Source organism: Silurus aristotelis (assembly GCF_946808225.1).
Source record: "Silurus aristotelis genome assembly, chromosome: 6".
Lineage (NCBI taxonomy): Eukaryota > Metazoa > Chordata > Actinopteri > Siluriformes > Siluridae > Silurus > Silurus aristotelis.
The window spans coordinates 23,925,995-23,948,852 of record NC_139579.1 but is presented as its reverse complement, the minus strand read 5'-3'; the positions used below and the strand labels follow the sequence as shown (position 1 = coordinate 23,948,852).

At 37.6% G+C, this 22,858-nt stretch overlaps 5 protein-coding genes across 8 annotated transcripts; 2 read left to right on the top strand and 3 right to left on the bottom strand.

Annotated features, from left to right (window-relative positions):
• The first annotated feature begins 40 nt into the window (after window positions 1–40).
• Window positions 41–4,215, top strand: ccdc197 (coiled-coil domain containing 197). Its single transcript, XM_083545600.1, has 9 exons — window positions 41–415; window positions 602–659; window positions 1,527–1,703; window positions 1,911–2,068; window positions 2,329–2,420; window positions 2,525–2,697; window positions 2,831–2,941; window positions 3,070–3,186; window positions 3,303–4,215. Exons 1-9 carry the CDS (start codon window positions 309–311, stop codon window positions 3,501–3,503), a joined length of 1,194 nt encoding a protein of 397 aa, XP_083401726.1. The 5' UTR covers window positions 41–308; the 3' UTR covers window positions 3,504–4,215.
• Window positions 4,216–4,558: 343 nt separating this feature from the next.
• On the top strand, window positions 4,559–7,461 carry LOC310728317 (ubiquitin thioesterase OTUB2-like). 2 transcript variants are annotated; one of them, XR_014534238.1, is made up of 6 exons: window positions 4,559–4,935; window positions 5,018–5,142; window positions 5,218–5,302; window positions 5,506–5,697; window positions 5,776–6,149; window positions 6,294–7,461. XR_014534238.1 is itself a non-coding variant. In XM_083545617.1 (5 exons), the coding sequence occupies exons 1-5, from the start codon at window positions 4,858–4,860 to the stop codon at window positions 5,986–5,988; spliced, it is 693 nt and encodes a 230-aa protein (XP_083401743.1). In that variant the 5' UTR covers window positions 4,559–4,857; the 3' UTR covers window positions 5,989–6,240. The 2 variants fall into 2 exon arrangements, 1 of the variants encoding a protein (XP_083401743.1); XM_083545617.1 differs by lacking the exon at window positions 6,294–7,461 and having other exon boundaries at window positions 5,776–6,240.
• ddx24 (DEAD (Asp-Glu-Ala-Asp) box helicase 24) lies at window positions 6,365–11,554 on the bottom strand (the record flags this gene model as incomplete). 3 transcript variants are annotated; one of them, XM_083545577.1, is made up of 9 exons in its annotated part: window positions 11,469–11,554; window positions 9,189–9,967; window positions 8,486–8,911; window positions 8,255–8,408; window positions 7,542–8,054; window positions 7,246–7,321; window positions 6,976–7,164; window positions 6,691–6,820; window positions 6,365–6,594 (listed from the first exon to the last, which is right to left on the bottom strand). In XM_083545577.1, exons 2-9 carry the CDS (start codon window positions 9,955–9,957, stop codon window positions 6,365–6,367), a joined length of 2,487 nt encoding a protein of 828 aa, XP_083401703.1. In that variant the 5' UTR covers window positions 9,958–9,967; window positions 11,469–11,554. The 3 variants fall into 3 exon arrangements, with proteins under 3 accessions (XP_083401703.1, XP_083401702.1, XP_083401704.1); XM_083545576.1 differs by lacking the exon at window positions 11,469–11,554 and adding an exon at window positions 10,347–10,787; XM_083545578.1 differs by lacking the exon at window positions 11,469–11,554 and adding an exon at window positions 10,084–10,266.
• Window positions 11,555–11,946: 392 nt separating this feature from the next.
• serpina10b (serpin peptidase inhibitor, clade A (alpha-1 antiproteinase, antitrypsin), member 10b) lies at window positions 11,947–14,788 on the bottom strand. Its single transcript, XM_083545599.1, has 5 exons — window positions 14,652–14,788; window positions 13,748–14,358; window positions 13,328–13,601; window positions 13,024–13,171; window positions 11,947–12,160 (listed from the first exon to the last, which is right to left on the bottom strand). Exons 2-5 carry the CDS (start codon window positions 14,337–14,339, stop codon window positions 11,969–11,971), a joined length of 1,206 nt encoding a protein of 401 aa, XP_083401725.1. The 5' UTR covers window positions 14,340–14,358; window positions 14,652–14,788; the 3' UTR covers window positions 11,947–11,968.
• Window positions 14,789–15,022: 234 nt separating this feature from the next.
• On the bottom strand, window positions 15,023–22,633 carry atxn3 (ataxin 3). The gene is made up of 11 exons (XM_083545612.1): window positions 22,527–22,633; window positions 21,783–21,947; window positions 21,647–21,691; window positions 20,281–20,366; window positions 20,117–20,183; window positions 19,795–19,882; window positions 19,403–19,535; window positions 18,925–19,088; window positions 18,190–18,337; window positions 17,988–18,046; window positions 15,023–16,475 (listed from the first exon to the last, which is right to left on the bottom strand). The coding sequence occupies exons 1-11, from the start codon at window positions 22,548–22,550 to the stop codon at window positions 16,438–16,440; spliced, it is 1,017 nt and encodes a 338-aa protein (XP_083401738.1). The 5' UTR covers window positions 22,551–22,633; the 3' UTR covers window positions 15,023–16,437.
• Window positions 22,634–22,858: the final 225 nt, after the last annotated feature.

Below are 22,858 nucleotides of genomic sequence, written 5' to 3'. Positions count from 1 at the left end.
AAAATAGATCTCAACTAAAATGATCTGGTCACATTTAAAGGGAGTAGTAGTTTCTTCACAGCAGAATGCCGGATAAGGTATTGAGAGAAGGCCTCGGGGTTGTTGCTGTGGCAATGGGAAAACGCTCCCCCTCTCACTTTCCACGGTCTCTTGGCAACAGTGCAACACAAGATCAGATGGACACAAAACCCGGAAAGAAAACAAACTTCTCGAGAGACCTCAAACAAATTTAACTATAAGGATCGTGGACTATATTTTTCTCATTTAATTTAACAACTGAAAAAAGCAGGCTGGCTACCTCAGCAAAAATGGATAAACTCTCTCTGCCTTTGATGGATAAGGATGACCCACGTTTTCAACTGAAAATGGAAAACAGGCTGAAAAGTATTTTTGTAACACAGCTGGAAGAGCAGGGGTATGATTTTTTGTGCATGTATTCTTTAAAGCTAAAATATACAACGTGGAAAAAAACAACTTGCATGTAGTTTAGTTGTCGTAAACACACTCAGCTGGTTATTCGGTTAGTAGCAAATATCTTTGCAACAGAATTACCACAGAAATGCATGTAGCTCATTTGCATAATAGTTGTTTTCTTACATAGTTTTCCTCATAGCAGAGAAGAGGGAGAGAATGTGAAACTCATCCCCATCATAACAGAGGTATGCATGTTTACACCACCTCTTTAGTAGACAGTGAACTCTGGGTTTGCTGCCATTCACACTTTGTTGTGCTGATCTCATGCTTTTAGATCTATGTACTGAGCTTTTACATTATTACTAAACTGTAGAAGTGACATCAGGTGATCAAAATGTGAATACCTAGAGACCTAGAGACAGGTGAGAGGAATCGCAGGAATTTCCTCTCATTCATCTTGAACTAATTAATCTGTGAAACATAAAGTGTCTCTAATAGTAATTGTATTGGAGTAAAGATATGCAAATATATACAAAATATGCATTAATGTGTTATATAAAAGTTATATGAGTTATATAACTTAAAAAGATTATAACTATAAGCTATATAAGCATATTTATATAGAATACACTGTAGCTTATAAATAAATATCATTAAAAACACTGATTGATTAATTGCTCATATGTTCATATCAAAATACATTGCATTGTTTTCTTTATTTTTATTATTGAATTTATTACACCTCTAAACATTGTGACATCCCAATGATGACATATAAGTAACATTAAAATAGATCATTCTAAATACTTCTACTTAAATGTCCTGAGAAAAAAAAAACTTATTAACAAGCTGGTAAGTTGAATTTAGTCTTAAATGAGGTCGAATCATAGCAACACCTACAGCATGCTATTTTTGTTTGTATTTTTGGGCTGCAGTGGAATAGAGTTTACTTTATTAAACAAATAGATGCACAATGATGGATCTGATTGACCTTTTGTTTGAAAGTTTCTGCATGGCTATTTTGAGCAAACAGCAATATTTACAAAATTGTCATGATAGTACATGTTGGTAACACACTTCTGCAGACTGTAACCTTGAGTGCTAATGTGCAGTCATCTAACAGAATCCTGAAAACAAGTGTCAACACTCTCCAAAAGACATTGATACTGAGGACACAGGTGCTGCTGGATGATGTAAACAGGCAGTTAATGCAGAAACGACTCCAGTTCAAAGATCGAATGCGGGCTCTGGAACAGAGAAGGGCAGCACTACTGGAAAAACAGGAAGAAGTAAGTTGCCATGGAAATTCATACTTTTTCATACTTTGATGTAACTACTTGTTTGGTTTATCTGATGAGGTTTCTGCTATCACATGAGGTTATTTACTGCAAATCAGTACATCATTAATGGTGGTCACATTTTTTAAATATAAAATATCTACACCAGCTGAACCTTAAAAAAGAATAACTATATTAGGAATTGCATCTCTTTCACAGACAAAAGAGAGAGCAATGAAGTTCGAAAGGTTTGTGGAGGATAACGAGGTAAAGCGGCGACGTGCCCTGAAGAAATACCAGCTAGAGAAAAAAGAGAATGAGCTCAGAGAGGAAGAGAAATCCAACCTACAAAAAGAACTTGAGCAACTTCAAATCAGGTTATGATCAAGTAAAAAATATATCATTTCTGCCCATTATTGTTTCATAAAAGTTTCTTTCGGCTTCTCCCGTTAGGGTCGCCACAGCGGATCCTCCGCACGTTTGATTTGGCATATGTTTTTACGCTGGATGCCCTTCCTAACGCAACCCTCCCCAATTTATCCGGGCTTGGGACCGGCACTAAGAGTGGCTGGGGATGGTGCCCATTATTGTCTCATATTAGTACTTATTTATATGTCATTTCTTTCCCTATCCACAGGCATCAACAACTAAAAGAACGTGTTGATAAATATAAGATTTATGAAGAGTATATGATGAAGATTCTGGAATTACTTCCAGAAAGTAAAAAATGTAGGTATTAGATTTCTATCCAGATGTGACCCTTGTACAACAATGAACCTGCTGTAGACTTTCCTGCTCATGAGAAATGAGAACTTGCATGTTGTTATTTGCAGCTTATTCAGAGAATGGCTCAGATTCTTTGGTGATGCCCATCATCAGACGCCACGAAACCTTGTCCATCACTCAGCAGGACTTGTTGCAACGTCTCAGCAGCCTTTCAGAGGAACTAGACCAGGGCCGATGCAACCTGGACTCAATTACACTGGAGCACAATACAAGCAAACTTGTATGTCGCATATAATTATAAGAGCAAGTGTAATTTGTGATAATGGTTACTTTTAAGTGTAGTATATCACATAACTTAATGGCCTCAGATAGATAGTCCATGAATTTACAATATATTTTATTTCCGGAGATAGCTGTCTAATAAGGAACTGTCAGAACAGCAGAGCCAATGGGAACAAATACGAGAAATCAACAAACAACTGGAGATGACCCTGTACACTCAACATGATCAGTCCAGAGACCAGGTGTGATATCTGATGTATAATTTCTGCAGTACAATTCATTGAAATGTATTGTAACACAGACTTGTAAAAATGCAGATAAAGGTTTGTATCTTGTCTAATATAAAGCTTTGTTCCTTGTGTATGGATAGATTGAGGAGATTGGGACTATTTTGCTAGCGGTGAAAAATCTTGCACAGCAATGCCACCAGCAACACTATGGACCTTTAAATGAGATGGACTTGCTGACCATGATGGACATGATAAAGGTATCAGAAATGCCTAGAAAACAATGTGCAAATGAGATATCCACCTGGCCAATGAAATGATTTGTATTGCGGTAAAACCCAAAAAAAAAGAAGTCTGTTCATAACTGTTTCTGCAGGAGTTCATTCTGGAGACAATGGATACAGAGAAAAGAGCAATGCAACAGCAGATAAGAGACTCCAGCACTTCAGACGTGATGAAAAGGAGCAGACACAGAGGAAGAAAAGGAACAGCAATAACGTCCAGCAATGTTAACCTACAGAGCAATAGCAAAAGCAGCGAAAATGAACTCCTTAGCTCCTCCAAGACAATGCAATAAAACACTATTTACAACACAAACTATTGTGAGATAATATACAATCGCTTCATCAATATATTGTTTTTTTGGGCAGTACATTTTCAGCAACAAAAAAAAAAGCTTTTAACAATGAACATTGTCTCAAAGTGGCTTTACACAGATAATATGGTGATTAAAAGTGAATATGTTCTTTATTAGCTTAAGTTTGTCACTGATGAGTGAGCCGGTGGTGACTGTGGCAAGGAAAAACTCCCTGAGATGGCATAAGGAAGAAACCTTGAGAGGAACCAGAATCAAGAGAAAAACCATCCTTATCCGGGTTGCACTGAATGTCATTCATAGCATAAATGTTTAAAATGCAAAATAAATGTTTGTAAAGAAAACACATTTTGCACAGCGATTAGAAGCATGATTATGTTCCAGCTGGACATTCTTTTAGTGTTCAAAGAATACGCCTGAATTTTTCTAACAAACCTGATAACTATGATAACTTTCATGCCTTCCTTTAAAGACAACAGGACTAGAGCAAAGGTAAAAATGTAGTCCTTAGCACAAAACATGACCAATCCCTTGATTTATTTACTAACATGTAAACTGTAAAATAGGTTGCTTGTTAGTTTAAGTTACAGAACAGATTCAACTGAGATTTAAGAGGTTTAATTTTATAATAAAAATCCTAATTACAATATTTTTAACAATGTACAACTTGAAATAAAATGTAAAATGGCACAAATCGAGATGTCCAATTTGCTTTATGTTCAAGTACCTGACTGGGTTATGGCGCCCCCTGCCAGGCCACAGAGTAAATTAAAATTAAAAACGAAAGATAATTATACATACATAAACATACAAAAATAAAAAAAAATAAAATAAAATGAGAAAAAAATAAAGAATGAAAGCGCAGTTAAATCTACACTTTGCGTTCTTATATTGAATCACTTTGTCCTTTAAAAGCGTACTGCCCCTTTAAGAGAAGCACGCGCTTAAACATCCTGGTGGTGGCCAGATCTTCTAAAAACACTGCTCGCGCCCGTGGAAGCAGTTACTAGACGCCCTCGGCTCGTGGCGTGCAGGTTGTTTTGCGTCATCACGGAAGCTACCATTTGTTTTCTGTCACGCTCTACTTTCAGACCTTCATCCTGCGCTTTTTCTTTGCGGGTGAATTCGCTTCCATTGTACTTAGGACTAAAAACTGTACAGTGTAAGCGCTTAAACGGAAATGTATGCTGGATGAAATCAAGAAACAACTCGCACTCGTCGACAAAACCCCGATGTTGAATTCGGCGACAGAATACAATCAGAATTTCCGCGAGGGTCTCGCGCAATGTGTGACGTCAATTAAGAGGTGTTGCAGCCCCCCCGTCCGCAGGTTCAAATGGACACGTCCAAATTGGTCTCTATCAAGGAGGCAACTTCAGTTCAGACACTGGAAGCGTCAGATCAAAAACACCAGGTATATATATAGAGAGGGATCTTGAATTATCCATAGATATAATACTTGTCTCCATGTCAATCTTTTTTCTTGTGTCTTCTAGGACATCTGCCAGCAGTTTGGGTTCATCCGCAGAGTAAAAGGAGATGGGAATTGTTTTTACAGGGCTCTCTGCTTTACACTTGTAGAAAGTTTACTGTACAGCGAACACACGCACCCTATAGAAAGGTACATGCCACTCATACTCTACATTTCTTTGGAACTATATTAACCAATAACGTCCATATTGTCTTTATTTCTCAGATTCAGGGAGAAGCTAATGAGAAGTCAGGAAGTGCTGCTCACAGCTGGCTTTGATGAAGGTGCATTTGAAGGTTTACTCAACGCAGTAAGTGCATATGATCAAAACACCTTATTATCTACAGTGTATCAATAGATTCTTTGTTTTATTTTCTTTGTTTTTTGTTTTGTATCAGGGATCCTGTAGAATGACAGTGTAGAGTCTGAACACTACACTACAGGATCCCTGGTACAAACCAAAACAAAGAAAGATAAATAAAACAAAGAATCTATTGCTATTATTTTTGTAAGTTTAACAGAGTACTGGATCGACTTGAAACAGATTCCTGTGAAGAAACGCTGTTGGACCTTTTTAATGACCAGGATACCTCCGACTGCATGGTGCAGTATCTGAGGCTGCTCACTTCGGCACACCTACAATGCCGAGCAGATTTTTTCCAAAACTTTGTGGAGGCCCCAAATTTTAAAGTTTACTGTGTTCAGGTGAGCTCTATCATGATCACACATTCTACAGTTATCAGATGAGATTTTCCACACAATGATGGACTTGTGTTTTCTTAGGAAGTGGAAGCCATGTCAATGGAATGTGATCATGTGGAGATCCTGGCGTTATCTGAGGAGTTGGATGTTAGTTTGTGTATTATATCCATGGAGGGGAGTGATGGCCATCTTACATACCACACCATTCCTGAGGGATCTCAACCGTTCTTGTATCTTCTTTACAAGACGTCTCATTATGACATTCTTTACAAGCACAGAGAACACTGGAAATAACGCTTGGACCCAACAGGCTGGAACAATTTATGGATGACCAACATTTTGCACAAGCCAATGTTTTTGTTTTTTTTAAATCATGTAAATGGCCAAAAATAATCTTTACACTTTTCTGTTAAGGTTGACAAATGTTCTAATAGGAAAATGCATAGACAGTTCATGTATCGCTAATGAAACAAATGATCTTGCCATTTTGTATAAAAGAATTACATCAACCTTTAGATAAAAATATGACTAGATTTGCTGTTTTCATTTTCGTTTCTTCTGTTTGCTTTTGTCTTTTTCTTTCGTCACACTGATGAGAGCTGTTTCTTGCCATTTTGTATAAAAGAATTACATCAACCTTTAGATAAAAATATGACTAGATTTGCTGTTTTCATTTTCGTTTCTTCTGTTTGCTTTTGTCTTTTTCTTTCGTCACACTGATGAGAGCTGTTTCTTGTGTCAACATGAGGTCTGGCAGATGAAGTTTCCCCATCTGAGTAGGGTATTTAGTCTTCATGTAGATTTTGAAGACTGGCTGGGACAGCAGGTGCTTCAGGTGTTTCTTTAAGCCTTTCACATGTTTCTGTTGCTCTGTTTCATCCTCTTCATCCCTGCCTCCTCCTGCAAGGTATAAATCACATCACATTATCACCTGGTAACAGAGACTTATAATCAACACAACAATGTAGAATACTTCTACAGCTCGATAATACACACCCAAAAGCATGTCATCATCAAGGTCTATGTCCATTTCCTCTGCCGCTTGTCTGAACCAGGAATTGTGCTGCTTTTGTCGGCTGTTGTAGAATTCAATCTTTTCTATTTTTCTTGCCACATCGACACGTTCCTGTAGAAGTGAATGGTGGTTACCTACAAATTAGGTCAGTTTTACAATTTCTAGTTGTTTCTCAATATATGTAATTACTCGCTTTACAGATCCACAAGGACACGGAGATTTCATTAAACCATTTTCCCTTTACAGATAGAAGGCAATATTTATACCTTAATGGCAGTCATGCATTTGTTCTGAACTGGAAACATCGGAAGATCCTCATCCTTGCCCAGCGTCCTATAGATTTTCTTATAATTCATCATATCATCTGGACCAATCAGAAGCAAACTGAGACCCTCTTTTGCAGCACGAGCAGTACGCCCACTCCGATGGACATACGTCTCAGAAGTGCGGGGGACCTTAATTCCAGAATCACACAAATATTCAAGTAGGCCACAAATTTCAAAAGAGATAAAGAATCAATTGCAAGTGATGGTTACCTGATAGTGGATGACATGCTGGACATCTGGAATGTCCAGCCCTCGAGCAGCAACATCCGTTGTGAGGAGGACACAGCTATATTTGAATAAACAATTTTAAGTCCACAATTTGAAAAAAAGGTCTTAATGAGTCTGAAAAAAGATCCTAGTGTATAAAGTGAAAAACATTTAAAATTGTATTAAAAGAAATAATAATAAAAAAATAAAACAAAATACCACATTGTACCAAACACTATGAATCAGCTAAAAGTATTGGAACTAATTCATACTTATAAAAAGAAGTGATTGTCTCTCACCTCTCCCTCTCTGCAAATCTCTCCAAGTTTTTCAGTCGCTGTTTCTGATGCATGTTAGCATGTAGTGGCAGTGGGGTGCAGTCCAAAATAGTTAGCAGAGAATTAAGCCTCTTGATGCAGTCGATGCTGTTGGCAAACACCATAGTGCGCCCAGGGTACTGCAGCAGGAAGTAGTAGAGGTAATAATCTTTCTCCTCCGCGACACACTGGATCCTGGTTTCAGTCAGCGTCTCCACTGTGGCTTCTTTCCTGCTGAGGTCGATCACTTTAGGCTTGCCTTTGATCCCTACTTTTTCCATTAGCAGCTCCAGTTTGCCGCGCTGCTCCAGCTTCTTTCCTTTCTTGTGTAGCACTCGAGAAGGGAGGCTGTGGATCATGGTCAGTGTGGCGGAGAACACAAAGGTCTGTCTCTTCGGGTTGAACTGGGATGTGTTGAGCATCTCCAGTAGGTTTTCAAGCTCAGCAAAATGACCTTTTTCAACCATGCGATCAGCTTCGTCAATGACCAAACACCTGAGGAGATCATTAAGCGCATGTTATACTTCTGTTCTATGCTTGAATAGTTATAGTTTAATAAGAGTCACTGTCACTGACCATTTCAATGAGCAGTTACGGAGCTGTATTATCTTTTATTAGGGTAGCAAAAGATACACAATAATAATTTAAGGCAAATGAATGCGACAGGAGTAGTGAAATTGAAACACTGGCATTACCTGAGCTGCTTTAGGTTGCACAGATGAGGATGTTTATCCTGAATCATCTCCCACAGACGCCCCGGTGTTGCGATAACAATCTCTGGCCTGCGTTTTAACATCCTGTCTTGTTTCTGCGGTGCCATCCCGCCAACCAAAAGAGCAGTCCTAATATCTGTGTAAAGAGATCACAATCAGTACAGTCTCCTACACATGAAGCAAACCATTGTAACAACTTGCACCACCACAGACCTGTAAACTGTGCTACAGCATCAATATGATGCTTGACTTGCACTGCTAGTTCTCTGGTCGGGGTAAGAACAAGTCCAAGCAAAGGCTGTTTCTTGTCGTCTTTTTCTTCTCTCTTCATTGTAAAGCTCTTGCTTTGGAGTGCATCTTCCTCATCGCCTGGTACGTCATCTTCGTCTTGACAATGACGGTCATCAGCGAAACCGCAATCGTCAGCCTCCTTTTCACCACTCACGATACCTTCGTCCTCTGTAGGATTCGTTTCATCTCGTTCATCATTTAAAACTGTGACTGAAGGCAAGTAAATGCTATGCACCTCTGCAACAGAATCAGACTGTTCCTCACTGGCGTTTTTACTGTCAAGGGTTTCCTTCCACGCTAATATACTATGGATGATTGGAATTCCAAAAGCCAAAGTCTTTCCACTTCCTGCAGAGCAACGACAAAAGTTCAGAGTTTAAGTTCAATATAGACATCAGTACTACAGGTGACATTATTTAATGCCGTCTTGGTCATATAGGATTCCAAGTTCCTGAGCCTAATAACCTTCAGCTGTTCCGACTGTAATTATAGTTTATGTAAAAATATACACGTTTATAAAAAGGGCTTCATCAAATGTAGATGCAAACACACTTTACTTTCTCTTTATCAACACTAAAAAGCAAATGAAAGCTCCTAATTTCCTCCCATGCACTTGTAATGTTACCTGTTTCTGCTGCACCAAGAATGTCCAGGTGATCTCGAATTGCCGGAGGAAGAGCAAGAGCTTGAATTGGTGTAGGTGCAGAAAATCCAAGTTCGCTCAGTGCCTTTAGCACAGGCTCCGGTACATAGAGATCTTTCCATGCCGATACATCGGCGTCCTGACCTGCTGGTTTTGACAAATCCGCCCAGTTCTTGGATTTACTTTTAGATGGAACCAGGACAACATTAGCAGGGTCTACTTTATTATCAGTCAATGATTTTTCTGCAGCTTTCTTTTTCCTTCTCTTCTTTTTTTTCTTCTTGGTCTTTTGCGTTGTCTCTGCAGGAAGCTCAGTGTACTCATCGGAGTCTTGTAGTGTTTCACCCTCCCCTTCATCAGCCAAACTCTCCATGTGTTCACACTCATCAGTGAGCTCATCATCACTCTTATACTGCTTCGTTTTCTTTTTCCTCTTCTTCGCCGGACACTCTTTGGATGACAGATGTTTCATTTCGTCCTGATCTTCCTCTAAAGCATGTTCTTCCACCTCAGTGGCTTTCCTCTTCTTCTTTTTCTTCTTTTTGTCCTCCAAGAACCCAGGGATGACTCCGGCCTTTTTAGAGTCAACCAGGGAATAATTTGAGAGTTCTTCAAAACACACCACTTCTCCCAAGGTCTCATCAGCAAAAATGCTAGGATCGAGCTCCACAGCCTTCCATTTACCCTTTACAAGGATCCCTCTTTTGGAAGGTCCAAAGCGCTTTGTCGCCTTCACGCCTTTGGTCTTCATCGTTCTTTATCTGAAGAAAAGAGAGAGGAACAGAAAAAACCTCACTAAACTAAGTACTGTTGTTGTTTATAACTAAACTAGTTTTGCTTTTGAGGACTTTCAAACCAGTCTTAGCTTGCTACTTACCTAAACAGTTGTTCACTATGACCCTTTGATGAGTCAAGGGACAAATACAGTGAAACAAAAGCCGATAAGCTACAAAACTGTACCCATGTGATTGTCATATAGGTTTCTCAATACATTAGACGCAGATGTCTAGATTTCAGATGGCGTTCATAGGCTAATACTAACGCAGCATTTAATCACGTGCGTTCTTAGAACCTTGATGCTTTACACAAAGCAGAATTCCAAAATGATTTATGGCTTAAAAAAACACATATAATACTCACCAAAATGCTCACTTTTCTAATAAGCTATAACACAGAAAGCTATTCCTCGTGCACATACGCTACACGAGGGCGCTTGCTGTAGCAATGGCGACAGGGGTCGAGGTTGCCAGGTCTTTCCGAAAAACTCTTCTGATGTTCTCCCAAAAATGTCAAGTCAAAAGTTTGAACACACCATCCCCTTCAGTGTTTTTCCTTTCTTTATTTTTTTAGTATATATTCATTAAATTGCACAGCAACAGTGAAGACATCCAAACTATGAATAAATTGGAATTATGTAGGAAACCAAAACGTGCTAAATAAAACAATGGTTGTTTTTTTTGTCTTTTTTGTTCGATTTTTCAAAGTAGCCACCTCTTAGTAGTGACCTGGAATGGTTTTACAACAATCTTGATGAATTCCCAGAGGTGTTGAGAGCTTGTTGGCTGCGTTTCCTTCACTCTCTGATCCAGCTCACCCCAAACCATCTCAACTGGATTATATAATGTGCTTATGGAGGCCAGTTCATCTGATGCAACATGGCCAAAAACCACTAAAGGAGAAGGTCTTGTCCAAACATACTTCATATGTATGCATAAGTTTTACTAAAAACTAAAGGTGTGAATAGATGCTGTGTGCAGCAAAACTACATTTTTTTTGCCAGTCATATATTTCTGTCACACAACACCTCCCATCATAAAACATGAACTTCTAGTCCATTTTGGGGAGGGACAAGGAAACACAAAAATCCCTCATTCGTACATGATAAAATCAAAATTGAATGAGCAAAGCTATGCAGTTATGGTGTATAATTAATATCTCTATAGACATTATTCTTAGTTAATCTAACTTAATTAAGTTCGATTATAATTATAAATAACATTATGTAATGGGATGTTCAACAAGCACATATTGGTGTGAAGGCCAGGTTTTGTATACATATTGTATACATGTCTCAATGTGGAAGGCCATGCTGCTTAAAAAAAAAATAAATAAATTCAGCGTAAAAGTTTTTGCACCAATATAATAGACTATAACTGCTAAAGATGTATAATATAAACTACTTATGAAAGGTTCCTTATAAATAATCACCATATCTCACATCATACAGACTATGAGAAACGTGGTCAGTATCAGCAATCTTACCATACTCTCATTCATTTTCAGTAACCACTTATCCTGTTCAGGGTTACAGTGAATCTGGAGCTGAGGGGAGGAAAACCACAGAGGAAACCCAGAAAACATATGAAACAGGCACAGGGACATTAACCTAGAATCAGTATCAAACTGTGAACCTTGTAACTTTGCAGTTGCATTGCTACACACTGTTCCACTGCCCACATACTTCAGCTAGTATAACTTTGTTTACACAATGTGTATCACGATAAAAACAGGTTCTGAATATACAAACCATTTGTCAGGTAACATTTCCTTTATATAAAATCACCAAATAATTAGGATCTTCATCAGAACATCAGTTTCACACAATGAATGAATGAACCAACCACTGCTTGTTTTATGAATGAAAGTGATGAACAGAAAATAATATTCTGCCACAATACATTTGAACCATCTGGTTACAGGACAGAAGATTTTATGAGCAAAACTGAAATAAAGGACTTAATTCATTTGATAGTATAAATGTTTTATTTCTTAGTGGGGTCAATCACCCTGCCCATAAACAACAGACTGTTGGTTGCTTCATGGTAAATAAAAAAGAAGAAAGGTCTGTTCACAGTGAAGGTTTCTGGCATAGAGTATGGTGTGATGCCCACGCTTGTGGCTGCTGCTGCTGTGGTGCCTTGCTCATTCACCTCAATCACAGCTTTGTGCAGAACCTGAAATCAAGAGAAAAGCATGGGTGTCATGCCTGATTAAATGACAAATCTTCCCTGAATAACATGCTATTTTAACTCCAGTGGGATTATTGCTGCATTTGAATGAACATTTCAGTTTACTTCACTTGGGAAGTCTGACCTCTGACATCATTATGATTTTTGCATGAGTGCATTTGGAGCTACAAAATAGGGAAAAAGGTGTCATCAAACCATGCATTTTCTGAGCAACAAACTAGATAGCTAATATTAGTAATGATGAGTTTATTTTAAAAACAGTAAACAAGATGGCCGTGTTTTAGAACTAATTTGTGTGTCTGTATGCTCAATGAAACTATAAACTCATCTAAACAAGTGTAGTAATATTTTATTTGTTAGTGATGGTGTGAGCAGCAATATTGAGGAGACCTTCCTGACTTTCAAAGAAGGAATTTCAAACTGGAGGGGTATTTGCTGTAGTGTTGGAGTTATAGGCATCAAACCAGGACATCATTACAACAGTGCTGTTGGCATTAAGTCTGTCCAGGTTCTTCACCTTGCTCAAACAGCTTAGGTTCCAAAACATCAACTTTCATGCCACCATTATGCTCATGATACTAAATATTGCAAGACAGTCACAATGACTCTGCCATAACTCAACAAATCTATAGAGTTGAATTGCATTCTGGAGTTAAACTATTTTCATGTTTAATTTCCCATTAGTATGATACTGAGTGTCACTGAAAAATTGACAGTTATTCAACAGAAAATGTTTTTTTTTCCCCCTCTGCAACTGCAAGCCATGCCACATTTTCCTGGAATAACATTCAAAATGTTGAAACAATTAACAGAAAGATGATACATTAAAAAATAAAATGCTCATTGACCTGGGAGACTTTCAAACCAGGCTCCTGGCTCATGCCTTTAAAGTTAGCAGTATCCTTGAAGACTTCTTGAATGCCCATGGCTGGTAGAATGGTGTGTAGAGCATAAGACTGTTCCATTGTAAATTTCGGAAGCGAAACCTCCAGTTTCCTGGGAATGAGACAGTGGGATATTAAACAGCATCAAGTGTTCTGACATAAACATCTCTTCGATCTCAGTACATGCAATTGAAACACTCAAGAGCAGACATATTACTGAAACACAAAATGACAACACAAACGTTTTACATTTTGTAATGAAACCTACCTCTGCTTCATATTCTTGATCCAGCTAAGGAATTTGTCTGCATTGATCTCGTCATCTATAGTTGTGTAATCAGTATGGAGGTCAGGCAGAACAATAAGCATAGATGCACCCCCCAAATATGGGAGATGCAACACCTTTGCCTTGAGCTCATTATCAATTGCAAAAGAGAACTTATCCACATTGAACATCATGGGAACATGGACGATGTTGTACTTGTCTACATAAAAGCGACCATTTTCAGTGTTGTTTGGCTCAAAAGGATGCTTCCAGATACCTATATATATATATATATATATATATATATATATATATATATATATATATATATATAAAATAGAGAGAGAGAGAGAGTTGTCTTTCTTAGACCAATGCATTCAGAATACACAACAGAGTAAATGATATTTACTAGATGCCACCTACCTTTAAAGAAAATTGTATTTATTAGCATCATTCGAGTCAAGGGATCAATGTTAGTCACCATCTCCTTCACTTTACCACCGGTTTTCTCACTCACATGCTTATTAATGATCTCCTTAGTCATTTGAGATTTTCTAAAGTCCACATTTTCAACCTCAGCATTGAAAAATAACTCAAGCTGATCACCAAAAGCCTTCTCTATTTGAAAATGAAGGTCGACAAAGAGTGCTGTTCCCTGTTCTAGCTTTAGTGCGCCAGCTTGGCTGATGTTTCCCTGCAGGTGCTGGAAGAGCTGTGGGATGAGCTCCAGCTGCCCAGCCTGTTCCAACATGTCCAGATTCAGTCCATGAAGAATTTCACTGCGAGTGGAGTTCCTGGCTGCTAAAGAAAGTGCAGTGAATGCTGTAGACACACTCAGTGGTGAAAAGAAAATGTTGCTATCATGATGGCTTGCAATCTTCCGATAAAGGTTCATGGCAAAGTCAATGTTTTTAAATGTGAGATCAGTGATGTTAGGAGTATGGGGTTCTGGAGATTGAAGGGAACTCATACATGGGGAAGCACAGATCAGTAGGAAAAACACAGCAAGCTCCATGATGTCGTCTTGGTTTGACCTTTAAAACAAAATTGCAAAGCTCTATATATCAGCATTTAGTAATGACTCATATTAGACGTGGATTATACGGTTGCTCATCTGATAAAAATTTCTATTCAGATTAAATACACTAAAATGCACTGTTTTTTTTTTTTTATTACTAGAATTCTTTAAAATTATAAATATAGCTAAACGTTTTTATTTCAACAGAAAGGAAATAAGCACTCAAATAAATATTAAAATAGATTCATACGTCCAGTTATAAAAAATATAAAAACTATTAGAAAGAGAATTCTCAATTTATTAACTTACCGACAGACGTCAGTCTCTGCTGGTCTGTTCCTTGTGTTTGGGAAAGCAAAGTACAAGTGTACACTGAGGATTATCTATTAACAATTGGGTCAAACTTGTGGAATCCAGAAAATAAATGTAATCCATAACAAATCAGAAGTGGAAGGAGCCGCTATTAATTTAAAAACAAATCATCCTGTTGTCTCTGAGTGTGATGGTACTGTCAACTTTTTATGTTACACTTTGTTATAGATCATACAATACAATGTGATATTTAAAGAAAATAACTACTAGCAACATGACACTGTATTAACAACAGCTCTGTCATAGTGCTAAAACAACTGTAATACAATTCTTTAAAAGAAGACAGATTAGAAATAAGAGACCATTCGTGGGAAAAAAAAATTTAATTTTAAGAAAATTTTTAAAAAATGAATTGTGATAAATGAAACTGACAGCACTGGTACATAAGTATAAAGAACTGACCTATAGCAAGAGTATGTTCCAAGACAATGGACTGTAATTCTACTACCTTTTTAAAGAAAAAAATAAAGCAAAAAAAAAAAGTTTGCAAGTACTGTTCATTAAATTAAAAAAATAATAATAATAAAAGTAAAATGGTTGGGGGGAAAAAGTTAAAATTTCTTAGTAGCCTATTTATATACACTACCATAATACATCCATTATAATTACACATTTTATATGACTCTTAATGTGCTCACTTAACCCTCAGCCTCCTCCCTAAATATTTGCACCACTGGGCAGTCCAGTGTGGGGTACCTGTAAACAATCTCTGTAAAGATTTATTACTTTACCGCATTGGAAGTGCAGTAAATAATAATTAACGTCCTAACGGCCCTGGTAATAGTTGGTCTTCCAGTAAGTCCTGGGATGGGTAGTCTTTGATTTATATTACACTAAGTGTAGCTGTCCCCCCCCCCAAGAAAACTGAAAAGTATTTAAAAATCCAAAAGAAAAATGCAAAATAAAAAGTCATTGTTTGGTTACAACTTTAATGTTGTGTCTCTGGATGATCAACTAATCGTCACTTCTGAGAATCAATGTAAGAGGGTTTCCTTCTTTAATAAATGGTATGTTTATTTCTTTAATGCTAAACTGACCAATTTCCTCATGAACAGAAAAAAAACTAATCTAAAAATACAAGAAAGGTCATAATTAAAGAATAATAATTCCCTTTTGTGAAAAAATAGATGTCCATTTAAAAAAAATTACCAGAACCTACTGGATGACCTAATATGTAGTCTACTTATATTCCAGTGATTAATGCAGATTATCCTGAAACAGGTGTGCTCTCAGTGGGAGCTCGGTGCAAATATATAAGCAAACACACGACAAACAAAAAAAAGCTGCTGAAAAATGAACAGCAGTATCTGTTATATTATGGAGGATTGCATGTCCATACTGTACGAACACTGTCTCTTCCTGTAGCCTCCCATATACATGTGACATTATTTTGGAAGGCTTCAATTTCAACTTCAGGTGCGAACATAACCCTAGAATGAAAGAACTATACTGAGTTGTTGAGCCCTCCCTTCATAACCGTAAAAATAACAACAGTAAAGAATAAACAGGCTTGATTTCCATGTGAATGTTAGTTGTGTCCATATGATTCTTTTAATGAGTGGACCCACAGAGCGGTGTGTTAATGGTGAATGGCCATCTGCTCCTTCATGTCATTCCCAACCTAAAGCCATTTTTAGAGGCGAGAGGCTGCACTTTTTAAAAAAGATGGACAGGCAGCTAATTGCGAAAGAGGTTTGGAAATAAATCCGCATAGCCTCTGTGTTCACTGGCTGCCTTGACTACCAGTGTCCTGTTCTCCACCTGAGGATATAAATACAAAAGGACAAAAAAATATTACTATATTTGCATCTGTACATGCATAAACAAGAACTGGTTTGCTGATGTGACTTATGATTCCACCTGTATGAGGAATCGCTAGAGTACTACAGGATCCTTAGCGCAGGAAACAGCAGCACAAAAATATAAAATAAAAATAAAAGGGACATGTTCTAACTTCTTCTTTCGGCTTCTCCCATTAGGGGTCGCCACAGTGACCTTCACACCAACTACAGTCTTTCACACCAACTACAGTCTTTCACACCAACTACCTGCATGTCTTCACTCACCACATCCATAAACCTCCTCCTTGGCCTTCTTCTTTTCCTCCTTCCTGGTGGCTCCATCCTCAGCAATCTCCTACCGATATACCCCATGTCCCTCCTCTGCACAAAACCATCTCAATCTCGCCTCCCTCACCTTGTCTCCAAAATGTCCTACATGCGCTGTTCCTCTAATAAACTTATTTCTAATCCTGTCCATCATCGTCACTCCTAACGAAAACCTCAACATCTTCAGCTCTGCTACCTCCAGCTCCACCTCCTGTCTTTTACTCAATGCCACTGTCTCTAAACCATACAACATCGCAGGTCTCACCGGTCATCCAGCACCTCTTCACCACCACCGAGCCCCTGTCTGACCTCTTCCCTGAATCTCACACTACAGTCTTCCTCCATCTTATTCTTCTTTCAGTCCTCACTCTCTTCTTCGCCTCCAAAGCAATCCAACAGACCACCATCCGATGCTGTCTAGCTACACTGTCCCCTGCCAACACCTTACAGTCCTTAATCTCCTTCCGGTTGCATTTCCTATATAGAACATAGTCCACCTGTGTGCACCTTACTCCACTCTTATACGTCACCCTATGATCCTCCTTCTTCTTAAAATAAGTATTCACCACTGCCATTTCCATCCTTTTAGCAAAATCTACCACCATCTGCCCTTCCACATTCCTCTACTTAAGGCCATACCTACCCATCACCTCCTCATCACCTCTGTTCCCTTCACCTACATGCCCAAGTCTGCCCCAATCACCAATATGTTCTAACATATGTTCTCATATAGACCTCTCTTTTGTGGAATAAACATCTTTTGTCTGAATAAAAATGTGAGAAAATAATGTGTAGAAATTTTTTTTTTTAAAAAGACAATGTAAGCAAAAACCCATGTTTTCAATTCAGCGGTTGTCTATGTATTTGGTACCACATGTTTGAATAATCACCTCAGCTAATACTAATTTAAGTACCATTTGTTCCTGTTGGTACCAATAATAATCAGTTAGAGGGGGAACAAAAAAAAAATCTACTAAAAAATAAGCAGCTGGAACCTCTGTTACTGGAGGATGACCAACTGTTCCAGTACCAAACATTATATTGTTCTGCCAAACCCATGCCTAAATATTTACACATTTGTCTTATGTAGCAGCTAATACACATTGTAAAGTTTATTTCAAATGTGAAATACTCATTATGGAATATTATCAAAAATAGTCCTTACCAGAAGGTTTTTTGTCCTGCTGATGTGAAGAGATGGACTGAGCTTGTTGCTGCGACTGTCTGCATTATTGAGCAAAAAATAATATAATAATATTATAATATAATATAATAATAAATATAAACATGAAACCACTAAATTCTAATACATAATGTGCATATTCATTAGGTAGTATAATGAGAAAGAATTCCCAGAATGTTCTTGCCTGTCAAAGTAGGCTTGTCTTCTCTTGCGGAGCTCCTCTGCTGTTAGGTTTTCCGTCTTGCCTCCTGTAGTGTTTTCTTTGGAAACTGGAGCGACTGCAGCACTACTACTATCTTTGGGATCTATAGGGTTGCTGCTCCCTGAAGCTCCTGCAGGAGAAGGGGGGAAAAAAAGGAACACATGAATAAACCATATGCAGAAGATTATATTATTTTGTGCAAAAAGATCTTCTAAACACACTATTTTAAATTAGCTTGTAAACCAGTACAGCTGTACATGGCTCTCCTTAAGACAGTTATATCCCAAACCTTGCTGATTACATTGGGGTATAAGACTGCCCAATGCACATGTCAAAAATCTGGTAGGGTTTATACATTGTTCAGGACTTGTGTGTCTGCCTCAGAGAGGCCATTTTCACTGCACTGCTAGTGGGGTTTAATGATCAGGGACAAAGGTCCACATTTTGATTCTTTTACAAGCCAAAACTAACAGCTGTGACTCATCACATCCTGGAAATAATGACATTTGTGCCTATGCCGAATGTTAATAAAAGAAGTTAAGGAATAATGAACAAATATCTGTTGAACTTATTTTCATTTCAAAAATAATGGAGAAAAGATCATTGATTAAAACGGTAAAGGTTCCTGTGTGTACTGAGAGTGTACAAAATTGACTATGCATGTCAATACAAATAGATCTAAAGTAACATTTCTAATAGTTTGAAGTGCTTTCTTACCCTGCATACTGAGCTGTATGGCTCTGCGCAGATCAGCCTCCTCATCCTCCACTTCTATGTCTTGTCTACTAAGAGCCAATGCCTTTCTCAGCTCCTCATCATCCTCATCGACTACACCCTGTTCCATAGCATGTTGTGTCTCCACTCCCTGTGGTACAGTGGTCCTGAAAAATGAGAAATGACTTGTTTAACATCAACAGTCTGGGGTTTCCATTGTGCTCAAAGCATGTGCAGCACAAAACCATAACTTAGCTAACCACATCACACTGTATCGAATTTAAGATCAACCCTCGGCCATATGATACTACACATGGACCATTTTGCATTCAGTACAAATACAGGTAAAAGTAAAAGAAAAAAAGAAAAAAAAAAAAAGAGATTTGAATAAAGTACTTAAGCCATATTAAATTGCAATCGGTCTGGAAACATAGAATCTAGATAGATCTAGTGTGGACAATGCCAGGCTGTAACGCCTTACCTCTGCCCGCTTGTTTGGGCCTCGTCCTCTCCTATGAGTTTTGGTCGTTGCTGTTGTTCCACCCTCATTATCTGCAAAAGTTGGTCTGCTTCACATTCAGGCAAATTCCCCCGAATCACAAAAATTGAATAGCCTAAAGCCAAGAGAGAATAATATATATATATATATATATATATATATATATATATATATATATATATATATATATATATATATATATATATAGATAGATAGATATATATATATATATATATAGATAGATATATATATATATATATATATATATATATAACACACATACATACACACACACACACACACACACACTGAGGCTCTTCTTTAACAACAGTCAATGAACATCGAACAGTAGATGAAAGATAAATCATGTTTACCTTCTTGCTGTAATTGTGCTAGGAAAAGTGCAAGGTAAGTGTCTGATATCAGCTCTGGTCCCGTTAACAAGGAGTTCAAATTAAACCACTGCAAAAAGCCCAAAAACAGACAAGACAATATAAAATATCTTCGCTTTGCATTACAAGAAAATAGTATGATATGGTTTTATATTCACCCAAGTTTTGGAAGTCACATCAGTGATACCTTCGAATACTGCACTTTAAACCAATGTTTCTCCTTAGATTTTTTTTTAATTAGTTTGTTTGGAAAATTTGTCTGTGATTTGTCTTGATAAAATGTATTATTGTTCAGACATCATACCTGATGTCCCAGTTTTCGTACTGTAAACCAATGCTCTTTGTAGTTACATATAAAGGCTTTTTCATTTCTGAAACCACAGACGACAGTCTAGTTAATATGAATTATATCAATCACATAAAAAATATTAGTAGAAGGATTAATAGAAAGGCCCAAAAAAAACTTACATTGGGTCTATCATTAGTTCCTGGTACTCACGGCCGTTGAAGGGGATCAGCTCCAAACCCCAAACACTTAAAGCGTTACTGATCACCTGCCATTGCAAGAAAACAGCAAAGCAGTCAGGTTCCAGTGGTCCATTCCAGTAGTAAACAGATCAAATCAGAAACAGCTCTATCATCATCATTTGTAAAATCAAAGTGTATGCCTTGTCATTATCATCAGCTTTAGTTGTGATATTGTGATGCCACCTGAATCCAGGTGAGGGCAGTGTTAAGGCTCGCTATCATGCACAAAACATCACTTCAATTTTCTTTGGGATATTCAATAATAATAATAATAATAATAATAATAAAAACATCTCATATATTTAACATTGTGTCAATGAAATTTTTTCAGACATTAGCATTGTGTATGCAACTAGAAAACCCCAAGACAATACAATACAAATGTTGCACAGTGCTAATCAATCATCAGAATCAGAATACTTTATTGATCCCCTGAGCAAATTGTTGAAGGTAATGGGTCACATCTACCTACACAGGAACTAATTTAGAGAGAAGCCTCAGAGTTTCGACTTTGGAACTGACGCCCCCAAATGATCCAATCAGCCAATCATGCTATAGTATCAGCACACATCATCATAAATTAATCACTCTTTACATCCATGGTGAGCAGAAAAGAATCTCAGAATGTCACACATGACAAAACTGAATGCAGATGTGCTCTGACAGCAGATCACTATGCATCTGATCATGCACTGAAGCAACTGTTGGTTCTGCTTTGTCTAACCTAACACAGCTGATAATTGGAAAACATCACCAATGTCTTTTTCCACTATATCAACAGTCCAATGTCTTTTTCTTGGCTAAGTCAAGTTGGCTTTATTGTCATTCCAACTATATACAACTATACACAGTAAAACAAAACTCCCCCATTACCAGAGTGCTACATAAGACACATAACTACACAAAACAAACTGGGACACGACATAAACTGCACATATGTGAAATTTAGTGCAAAGAACAGCATAGGACACTAATACACAAGTAGACACAGTGACACTGCAGCACTGAATAGTACAGATTTGTTTTAGTGCAAATAAATTGTCCAAATAATAAAAACTGTGTGGATTGCGCATTACTTTATGGACTGCCATAATATCTTTTGCTTGTATAACTCCATGCATGACCAGGAGCATAGGTAACACGTTAAAGGATAATATAGGATTTATTATATATATATATATATATATATATATATATATATATATATATATATATATATATATATATATAGAGAGAGAGAGAGAGAGAGAGAAAGACACTATTACAGAACCGAAAAGTGTACAGAAGTGTAAAAAAAAAATCTTACTTGAATGGAAAAGAACCCGCTGTCATCCATGTTTCCAGAAGGTTGCTAAAAGGAATACACAAGACATTATCAGGTTAGTTTTTACAATCTGACATTATTAAAGAACAGCTCCAGACAAATCAACTTCTTCCCATACCTCTAAAAAAGTCCTGTACTCCTCACTCAGTAAACCACCTTCAGCCATCCTCATCCTCTCCTCTTCATCCAGCTGGTGTGCGATAGATGACAGATCGACAGGGGTGAAGTATTCTCCCTGCAGCAGGTTGTTCAGGCAGTGCTGCGCACACAGAGAGCCTTCTTGCTGTAAAAGAAGGAGAGTTTCACACATTTAACTGACACTGGACAGAGCGAAAACACGCGGATGATATTTAAACCAGAGGACAGAGGGAAAACAGAACATAGCAATTAGTTATCTCAATCTTCAGACAAGAGAAAACTGAAACCTTCAGCACAAACAGTGAGCGAAAAACTACAGCATTTTACTCCTGATGTGGGTAAGCATCGAGCTAATGCTAGCCAGCCCGTAAAATCTACTTCCGTAGCATGCAAGATATATTGGAAATCGTCTAATAAAACGAGCGGGGTTAGAAAAAAAAAACCACACAAAAATTAACACGCACATGTAAACAAAAACTATAAACAAGAGCCACGTCATACACACGAGACTCTGCCTGGGCTGTTTGTTTGTAGCCAGTTAGCACGCTAAGCTAACTAACAATTTAGAAACCTGCCTGGGATAAAAGCACAAACCTCCGAGACAAAGTTTTCTTTTTTTATTATTATTATTATTATTTTAATAACAATCCGCTCTTTACAAATACAATTTGAAATAGAAGAGCACTGGTTCTCTTCCACAAAGAAAACAAACAACACAACTCACTTTTTCGTGGAAGATAGACTCCATGTTTGACTGATCTGTGGAGAATCATAGCGACCGCCGACCTTTGACCCCCGGTGCTCTCAGCCAATCACGAGCAGGCAGCCGCTGCTCTCAAATACACTCAATATTAGCGTTAGATTGCTACTGTTGCTGTAGTATATGATAATTTAAATGTGTTAAGAATAATAAAGTATTTACATGGTGACACTTTATAACCTCCTGCTATTGTTAGGTTTTTATGATTGCTTATTGTGAAATAAATTGCTATTTGATTTACGTTTTAAAACATGTTTGTTAATGAATATGTATTAAATTATTCTCAACAGTCTATT